This window comes from Tenebrio molitor, chromosome 5 (genome assembly GCF_963966145.1).
Source record: "Tenebrio molitor chromosome 5, icTenMoli1.1, whole genome shotgun sequence".
NCBI lineage: Eukaryota > Metazoa > Arthropoda > Insecta > Coleoptera > Tenebrionidae > Tenebrio > Tenebrio molitor.
This window is the reverse complement of record NC_091050.1, coordinates 10,874,193-10,884,898: the sequence shown is the minus strand read 5'-3', so window position 1 is coordinate 10,884,898 and position 10,706 is coordinate 10,874,193. Positions and strand designations below refer to the sequence as shown.

At 36.4% G+C, this 10,706-nt stretch overlaps 1 protein-coding gene across 1 annotated transcript; it reads left to right on the top strand.

Moving 5' to 3' along the window:
• The first annotated feature begins 4,224 nt into the window (after positions 1-4,224).
• On the top strand, positions 4,225-5,616 carry LOC138131771 (uncharacterized). Its single transcript, XM_069048975.1, has one exon. The coding sequence runs from the start codon at positions 4,326-4,328 to the stop codon at positions 5,415-5,417; it is 1,092 nt and encodes a 363-aa protein (XP_068905076.1). The 5' UTR covers positions 4,225-4,325; the 3' UTR covers positions 5,418-5,616.
• The last annotated feature ends 5,090 nt before the right edge of the window (positions 5,617-10,706 follow it).

Sequence of the window (10,706 nt, the reverse complement as noted above, 5' to 3'; positions counted from 1 at the left end):
TAGTGGAGAAGATGGAAGGATGTGTAGATTTGCAGACGCAAATAATAAAATAACATAAAGCATTTGAAGGTCAAATATTTTTTGTACTTTGCCAAATTATAATTATTTATTCTCATCTACGAGTATAATTAATTACTAATATTTTGAAACTGTTTTCAACGACACGGCATTCAGGCCAGATTAATTTATCACAACGAATATTACTATAAAAAAAACAGGAAGTTAAGTAAAATTATCATTATTATTACATCATATAATAGATTGATTTGTTGATTAGCCTTTCGTTGGGAAAAAATTAGTTTAATACATTGTCAGCCAAGTGATATAATCAACATAATTGGGGACATCAGTTGACCGTGAAAAATAAAAGTCCATTCGTAGATTGATCCATGCGGGTTACAACTGTCAGATTCAAAGTAGGTCTCTCGTGGCTTTTAGTTAATTAAGTAATATTCTGATATTATTTAACCTCATGAAAAGTAGATGAATATGTGAGAACATAAAAGAAGCACTAGTTAATGGATGATGAAAATGTTAAAAAAGTGATAGTAAAAAACAAAAAAACGGCACAACATCGAGGCCGGATATATTTATCATTACGGATATTTCTATCAAGTAATGATAATTCCTGTGAAAGCGCTACTTATAAGTATTATCATTTATTTTTCAAAACTCCCACTAACACAGTATCTAGGCCGGACTTTTATACAACATTACTCATTACAGACATTGGTGAAATTAAGCAATAAAGTTCTTGAAATAAATTTGAATGAAATGAGGTTTCTCCGGCGGCCACCCACCCAAACAATGGTCGCACCAGATGTTGCTTCATCTCACTGATCAAATATAAACAGCTTTTTGTTCTTGTAAAAAATTAAAATTATGTACATTCTCATTAGAAAGAGTATCTATCGTATGAGTGAGTCACCACTTACGAATGTTGTCAAGACTTAAGCTAAGAACTTACATTTGAGATTTACGCCCTGACCTTTAGCATAAGTATTTCAAATTATCAAGCTAAGTTTATTAAAAGCATAAACTAAGCAAAATACCACATAATACCGCATTACTTAGCCCGGAGCGTCTGCTGTCGCACAAACCTTCATTAACTTAACCCCCGGAGTTGCAAAATTCATCGCGAATTACCACTCCACCGGATAAACGTAAAGAAAACGTTGATATATGTGAGTGCGACTTATAGCGGCACCTTTGACCCCCGTGAAAAATCTCTAGAGCTTATAAGCAATTATAAGCACATGTGACCTCCGAGGACTCCTCATCGATCACGGTGTCATGTCCAAGAGTAAAACACACCAAATCACTTTTGTGCTATACCCTCTGGACTGGTGTTCCTTTTTCGGTATTTTGTCGTTGCAGAAACGAAGACGGTGCCGCCGGACGTAATAATGATGAGCTGTTTTTGCTTGCAGTCACACTCGAGGGCACTTTTCAATCTGGGGATGAGGGTTGGACACGCCGGTTCGCATATATGTATTGTATAGCGGATAAATAGGTTTTGACAGGTCTCCAGGGTTATACATAATACCACTTGTCCATATGTTGCACGAATACGAAGCCACCCCACTAACAACCTGCTTTTTGTCTCGGCCTCTTCATCATAGATGCAAGAGCTTATTTACGGCGATTCGTTATCGAGGCGATTCCGGGCGCGAAAAAAAAACACATCGTTGAAATTTCTTTTGTTTCAGGAGCTTTTGTGATGAGTGACAGCTTATCTGCGGAATTAATGGGGCCATCAGTAGAACAATGCCGCGAAAAACGAGAAAAAGTCGAAAACGACGCTGAATTCTTTTGGTTGATTAACTTATGGTGTGAGTTTAGTAACATATAGTAAGTCGGGGGCCATTAATCATTTTTCGAATGAAATCGCAATTTGCTGCACAGATATAAATTGATTACGGATTTCATCGCTAATGGTGTAGATGGACTTTTTAAAAGTCGTTTCAAAAATTATTGCCCCGATCATCAATTTGAATAAAAGTTTTAAGTGTTGGCGGCGGCGGCGGCGGTGATATTAAAACGGATCGATTTTTTTGGATGGGGTTCACTTGGACAATACAAAGTTCTAAATACTTTACAATATGCTCGAATTCGAACAGCTTTGCTCGGCGGGGGGCTTGGCTATTGACACTGTTCTGGACCATATGTGATACACCACATAGCAGGTGTCTTTTCTAACTTCCCCTAATAAGAATCAAATAGGCCCAGGATGTTTGTGTTTGCGGAGGGATTATGAGTATTAGCTATGATGCCGTGGAGAGGTCGGAGGCCTTGGGCAGTCTGCGTTATTAAATAAAAAATTAAAACAACAATAATTAAAAACAATATGACGGTGCAATAACTAAGGAAGCACTATTGTAATTCGATCACTGAAGTTAAGCAGTGCCGGTAGTGGTCAATGTTTGAATGGGTGGTCGCTGGAGAAACCACATTCCGCTGTAACTTCATGCTTCATAGCTTCATTACTTGATTTCGGTATTGTCTTAACCCGTAATGTCGCATGTTTATTCTCTTACTACATATTTTTCAAAAAAAAAATTACATTTGAAGTAAAAATAGACCAAAATTTCCAAAAAGTGTTTGTTCATTTTCATTTGAACGGTCTTAACTTTAACTAAAATCATTGAATTTAATATTCTGTATGTCACACAACAAAAATTCATGACAAAAAAATCTAATAATAATTTTTACATCTTTAAAATTAATGATTACATTTTTACAACAAACAGAATCTTTCAGATGTTCGAGGAATTGAAAATTATTTAATTGATTTATCTTCAGAAATGTATCGGGTGTTCATTTAAATGTATCCTCAAAGTTGGCGTTGAAGAGTCGATTGTGAACGCACCACTCATCCGTCTACAGAGTAAAAACACAAACAACACAAAAGTTGGGTTAGGTTCAAACAGCTGATCCGTGATCTGCAATCCTTGGTGCATTCACAATCAGCTCTTCCACGCCTACTTTAAAGATAAATTTAAAAATGAAAATAAATGAACACCCGATACTTATATGTATTGGGTGATTCAAAATGATTGTGGATAAATATGGCAACTATGTACGAAAATTTATGTGGCAACTCTGTAGGTAGGATAGAGTTGACATTTTTTTGATAGTTCATAGTCGCGCAATTTTGAAAATTGTCAAGTCAATGTACAATAGTAAAAAAAAAATCAAATGCACGCCTATGAAATGTCATACAAATGTCAACTCTACCCCATCCACACAGTTGCCACATCAATTTACGCACATAGTTGCCATATTTATCCACAATCATTTTGAATTACCCAATAAGTATCGGGTGTTTTTTTAAATTTCACCTCATAATAGGCATTGAAGAGTCGATTGTGAACGCACTACACAGGTTACGGATCAGCTGTTTAAATCTTACGGTTTACACCGGTGGTGCGTTCACAGTCGACTCTTCAACGCCCACTACGAGGTGAAATTTTAAAAAACACCCGACATATGATGCACTTATATTTTTTTTTCTTTCAAAATTCGAACGATTTTATTTTCCTACGCAGAAACGTATCTGTAATGGTTATAAATACATTTCTTTTAATTAAACGAATTTTAGAAACGAGTTTTACAAATTTTAGTTGCCTAATAACGTCATTTCTAAATAAATACATTTTAAAAAAACACTCCTTAACTAGGTACATGTTTTTTTAAAAATTTTCAAGTATTTTAAACATTTCTCTGGATAAAAAAAAATGCGAATAAAATTTAAAAAAAATAAAAAAATATTACACCGGAAATGATTATTTGAAATTCTCATTAATTTAGTTATTATTTCATTAATTAAAAAATAAATAAGACCACTTGAAAAAAAACCTGAAATTCCATTAACCGCGCAATCTGTATCCCCTGAATACGTTTTCGAACAGGATCCAGAGCTGAAATTCACATTCTAAGGCCCCATACATTGAAAACCGTATTGGACGAACGTATTTGAAAGCTCCGCCTCTCCCTAAAACTCCATTGGTCTGACTGTTCCCCGAAACTTACGTTCACCCCTATAGGAAGGTTTGAGTATCACGTAGGAAATACGCTTTTCTAAATGTCCACGCTCGATCCTTTTCCGACACGCTACTTTCCCGCACCTCCATCTCCCTCGTCGGGAAGAGAGGGACGCACTTTTAACCCAGCTGCTTTTAAGGGTAGGTTGTAAAATCTAACAATATTTGGACGTAGGGAGTATGTTTTTCCACATTATGCATTGTGCCGTCAAAGAGGACGCATTGTCGCAACTCCTGCAAAGTGCGCGCTGACGTGATACAGTGAGTGTTGAAAAAACAAAAATGACAATGGATGTAAGCAACAGAAAACTAGAATTAAAAAGTGACGTTCAGATAAACACGAACTGTGACGAACAGACCAACATCACGCCCATCAAGGTGGTGAAGAGGCCCTTCGATGTCGCCTTCTTGATGCTGCCGGACGACAAGCTCAAGCAGAAGCAGAGCAGGATCATCAAAGGTAACTTCGAGAAATTGGAAGTTTCGTACAACAACAACGACAGCGTCGAAGAAGACGAAGAGATCGAGGTCGGAACCAACCAGGAGTTCGTGCGGACCCACCAGAAGTACTTCACCCAGAAGCAACAGATCTTCGACGACCCCAACCTCATCAAAGCCAAGAACCTGGACGAGTTGAGGAGCAAAGTCGACATTCCCACCTCGTCGGAGCAAAAGAGCGCCTTCACCAAGGTAAATCTAGCATCTAAAGACCTGCGACTCAGCCCGAATCTGTCGATAAGTCCGGACCTGAGCTACCAGAACTCTCTCAGCCCCTCACCCCCTATAATCAACCGCAACTACCAAAACGTCCCGGCCAACATGCTCTCCCCATCGCAACTCTTCAAAACCCAACAAATCAGTGCATATCAGAACTCCTTCCTCCCCGAGAACTTCAACCCTTCGTCCAACCTCGATAATCCCTTCTTGATCAAGAACCCCAACGACCTGATCCAGCCGAACTTCCCCAAGATGCGACCGATGTACCGGCCCGAACTACCCTACAATTACCAGCAGTTCCCCAATCAAGAGATGCTTAAAATCGCCACCCCCGAGATGCGAAACCCAGCGGCGGCTATACTGACGTCGCTTTTGCCGCCCTCGTTGGCGGCCTTGTCGCTGCCGGCGCAAAATGTTTGTGCCAAGTGCAATATATCGTTCAGAATGACGTCCGATTTGGTTTATCACATGAGGTCGCACCACAAGAACGACTCGATGGACATGCACAAGAGGAGGAGGGAGGAGAAGCTCAAGTGTCCGGTTTGTTCGGAGTCGTTCAGGGAAAGACATCATCTGACGAGGCACATGACTGCGCACCAGGACAAGGACGAGGACGAGGGGAATGTTAAAAAGAAATGTATTCCTAGTGTGCATTAAAATTTTTTCGGTTGAATTGTATCGGAGAAATTGAGGTTTCTTTTGTGTATCAAAGCAATAATGAAATGTTTTTAAAGATTGCACTTGCACTCAATGCACGTGTTTATGAATTTACAAAAAAAAATGTATTATGTAGAGATTATTGTGTATTGAATTGATAGATCCTTCACTGGTTCAACACGGTTTTGTAAATATGTACTATAAGACTATGTTTAAATTTATCACATTTGTTGATTCTGTTGAGATTTTTGTTTGTGCAATAATGTCGATTATAAGTTATAAATAAAAATTGAAAATCCAATATTTGCGTATTTATTTCAATCAAAAATGAATTGTCAGACATTTGACATTTTTGTTATGTAGGTACAATCGTCTACAATATTTATTATTTTTTTACCTCTGTACTTTTGAATTAATTTTTTGTTTCATACAGCATACTGGTATAAAGTGTTTCTTCGCCTTAGGTAGAGAAACAAAAGAAATTTAAACTTGTTGTTCTCACAGTCGTTGACAAAATCGGTGAAACTTTTTACTCACTGGCATCAATAAAACTGTTCATATTTTGGATAACCAGTAATGACATTCAACGAGTAATTAATTAAACAATTTATTATTATTATCCCTATAGTAGGTTTACCTACACAAATTCAGAAACCATTTTTTTAACTGATTTTGTTGGGAACTTTTAACTGAACTCATTTTGTTGTTTGTTTGTAAAATGTTGTTTATCTTGCTGATTAAAATTTCATGACTTTCTCTCATTGCATATTTCAAGTAAGTACCTACCTATAATTATAAATCACTTGAAAAAATTTGAAACTTGCTCGTTATGTAGGCGAAATAAAGCCATGCAGATTAATAAGTGCAACTACTGATTTTTAAAAAACATGTTAATAACATAATAACATTAATAACCCCGCTAGAAAAGTGAGAGTCAATGCAGAGAGGAAGAAAGCTGATTTTGCTGATACTATCACTATGTTTACCGTATGTTTATCAAAAAATTTATGATCAAGAGAGGATGTGAAAAACAAAAGCATTGAAAACGTGTGGTGCAGCTTTATTACACATAACCACAGACTAAGGTTCACATAAAGTAACTTTAAATTTGTGAATTGCAGTGATATTGCTATTGGCCGTATCTTAGGAACGGCGCCTCGGTCAAATGTTGATAACGGTGATTCATTCATCTAAGAACTGTTCTCAAATCAAAGCCATCGTAAATTTTTTGAAACATACGGTATTAGAAGTTTCTTTAATAAATGATATTTTCATTCCATCACTTGATTTGTTAATTTAAAACTTCATTACTTCTGAATTCTGATTTACAGCGGGCCTTGTGTGGAACATACAGTCCTAATATGGCGAATTTACTATGTATGTATTTCAAAATCGAAATTGTTAATAACAAAAGCATTGATTCAATAACAATACAAAAATTAAGAGCGAATCAATTCTTAACATTGTCCTAGTTGGCGCCCTTACTTATAAATGAGGTATTTTATTGTGGTAATAAAGTGTTTTTATTAATTTTGAAAGAAAATAGGTGCAGTAATTTTGAAAAAAAAAAAGAATATACATGCTGGCAGACAAAAACAAAAGAAAATAAGGTTAGCAAATGTATTTTTCAAATATCTTATACTTATTTGTTTTATTCAATTTAATACCTACTCTAAGAAACATGTACCTACAGTCGCGAGCAATAAATTTTGATCGTCAAGGTCATTCTTTGAAGCAATGCTCCATTGTAAAACAGTCGTAAATATTATAACCTTTCATCATGTTGTATGACGTTAATTGTCATTTTTTCTCATTTTTTTGACAGTTTGTTGACATGGACATAATCAGACAGGGAAAAATTTTAAATTTGTGACAATCTAACCAAATTTTGAAATGACATTGACGACCAAAATTTATTGCTCCCGGCAGTACATATTTCCAAATTTTATAATTCTGTTTTATTCGTACATATTTATTAAAAAACTCTTTTTTGTTCGACACTATCAGAATTTGAGAATTTTTTCCTGTGTGAACGGATTTTGATAAATGTCACAACTTGTCAAACTAATTTTGAAGACTATAAGCGATTTGGAGCCTTTAAAGGGGCTCGTCGAACAAAAAAACGTTGTATTCAACTCGTTCGTGTGTAAAATGGGCTCTTTTTAGCTACTATTTTAGGCGTACTCAATGAAAACGGTAATTTTCCGTTCTCAAAAGCGGACTAAAAGTAATTCTTTTTCGGACGCTGAACCGTGGCGCGGTCTGTTGGTCTGTTTAGTAAGTTAACAACGAAAACGACAAAACCAACTGAAATGAATATTTGACTACATATTTGACAGTTAAATATAACCAAAGTATTTTATTTGCCCGAAAAAGTGTTGTATTGTTTATTTCTGCTGCTTATTTGTTGCATGGTAAGAAAATGAACGTTCATATCATCGATAGCAACGGCGAAAGTGATGAGGAAGTGTCTAATACGCCGCCGGACATCGCAGAAGCAAACAATGATATAAAATAAATTTGTATTTTTTCCAATGATGTCTCTTGTTTTGTAGTTCGTGCGGTCGCCTTAAAACATTTTATCTGCCAAAAAGAGCCTTTCGTCCTAGCCTGTTTAAGCCTCGGCTACGCCTCGGCCAGAAAACTCAGACTCGGACGAAAAAAATGCACTTTTTGGACTTCGTACACAATAGTAGTTTGTTTTATTAGGATAAAAAGTGCTGTTTTTTTAGCGAGCGAATTTTGCATTTGCGAGGCGGAGCGTAACTATTTTTAGCTTTCGAATCAAAAGTACTTAAACCAATAAACACATTAGACATTTAATTATGTTTGATTTTAATTTAATCAAATTGTGATCATTATAATTCAAAATTATTTTTCTCAGATTTCGAATCATTTTTAACTACTAGTGCGTTTAAATAATAGTAAGAACAAACCGGCACTTTTTCAACTTTTTTTTATTGCTATATGTATTGTGCCTACTACATACAAATAAAATTAATTTATTTTTAGTTTTCCAAAACGAATATATTTTTTTCCACATCTTATCAAGACATTCAAAGAGAACAATTGGGAACAAAACAATAATGTATTCAGAATTTGGTGACAAAAACTAAGAATTTACACTTTGGTCGCATTTAATATGCACCCAGTGTGCCACGCAGAGAATACGTAAGCATTTTTTTTTCTCTTTATTTGAGTTGTGACAATTTAATTAAAGCTCTCTACAACAATATTATCTGCGGTTATCTGTTGATCCTAGCATTTAATTTCCGCATGAAATTGATGTTCGGGAATGTTAATACCATCGGCTGTTTAGGTACCTACATACGAATTCGATAGATTTGAAAACGTGATTAAACTTTGGCGACTCGTAAATCGAATTGAAATGAAAATCCCAATGAGAGCATTCGAACAAGAAGATTAGATAAGTGTAATTACTGATTTATTAAAGCAACCGGGCGCGCGGATGAGGAGGGTGTGACGTAAGCGGGCTAATCACCCTTGCCCTATTCGAAAGTACTCAAAAGACATTGAAACGAGAACGAGCGAAAAAATTCCGGTCCCGACATCTTTCATCTTTTCAACGTTTTTCGATTCGCCACCGACGCAAAAAATCCCACCCCATTAAAACAGACATTGAAACAATGGCAGCTTTATCGTGGCAACAAAAATAAAACTGCATTTAAATATTTACAGCGCTCCGTGTTCCGGGGCCGCGAGGGGGCAGCGGGGGTGGGCGAGTATCGCCGAATGCAACTCGCTTATCACAGCATTCGCAGACCATTAATTCCAAATCATGTTACCGGGATTCAAACATTATAAAATGATCACTTCATTTCACAGCCACCTATTGTTTAAGAGAGGGTTAAATAATTGAATCAAGCGTTTCCGGTCTGGCGGATGAGGAATCGACGTACGTCCTTCCCTCATTAGCGACACGACATTAAGTTGGGAACAGAATGCCCCGCCATACCCCAATATGCCGGGGCCATAAAATATCAAGAAAAATGCCGACGCGCTCCCGATTTTCCAACGTTCCCACGTCATTTCGGGGAACATCATAATTTGCACAGGCCGGATCTGGAAGTCTCCCATGTAATCCCGTGTCACGGTCGCATTCAAACAGGCCGCTCTTACGAGCCGAGGAGAATCGATTATGATTGGCTCAGTGACGGCGCAACGCTAGCCGATTGGTTACGCTCAGGCACGTGACGCAGTTTTGTTCTTGTGTTACTTGTTGGCAGCAGCTTTATGGGGCATTACTTTGTAATATGGTGTGGCGAATTTTCGCGTCGGGTGATAAAGACACAGAACACCCGATGGCACCCCAGGGCATATGCCAAATCCTGTTTGCAAAGACGTTCATAACATATTTTGATCAATTTTTGTAGAATGTAGTCTTCTATGTTTTCTTTTAGTCTGAAATCTTCGCCCAGTTTCGACCTCGACTTCGTCTCGGTCTTCAATTTCTGGGCTTAGCACAAAAAGGCTCACTTCTACTCTTAATTTTATTAATTTAAAATTAATACACTACTAAAAAAATGAGACAAATTTACAAGCTTTCAACAATTATTTCTTTATTTATAAAGAAAATGTTATTTTTTCTGAACCCGTCAAATTCAAAATATGTAATTATTTTTTATCAACATCTTTTAAATTTTTTTTATTATACCTGAATCATAATCCCGGTTTTTGACACTAAAATGCGTGCGAAAAAGTGCCCTTAAAACACTAAAGCTTTAAGGGTCGCTTAGGTAACAACAAATTCACCTATACATATTTTGAACAATGGTAAATACACAATTTATAATAGCAACGAAACAACAACAATTGACCATTTCTATATCAACGATTAATGACACAGATTACTTCGGAAAAGGTATTTCAATTTAATTTTTTTGTTATAATTTTCAGATTGTAGTGCAGGTATAATAAAAAATAGCGTATGATACACGTTTATAAGGGCCTTTAAAGCACTTGCGACGTTAAAAGCACTCCGCTACGCGTCGTGCTCTTAAACTCGTCTCGCGTGCTTTAAAGGCTTCCTTATAAACTTGTATCATAATATACTATTATTTTAATATAATAGAGTTCATGAGAATTATTTTAAATTGTGCGAATCATATCACTTAGAAAACTCTGGTGTTTCAAGAGACAAAAAAAAAAATTACCGTTGACACCAGACAAAATTAAAAACGAATTTGAGAAAAAAAACGTCTTATTCTTGTAACGCTCGGTCTAAAAATCGTAACGCAAGAACGTTGTCTGTTTATAAACATAAGTAAT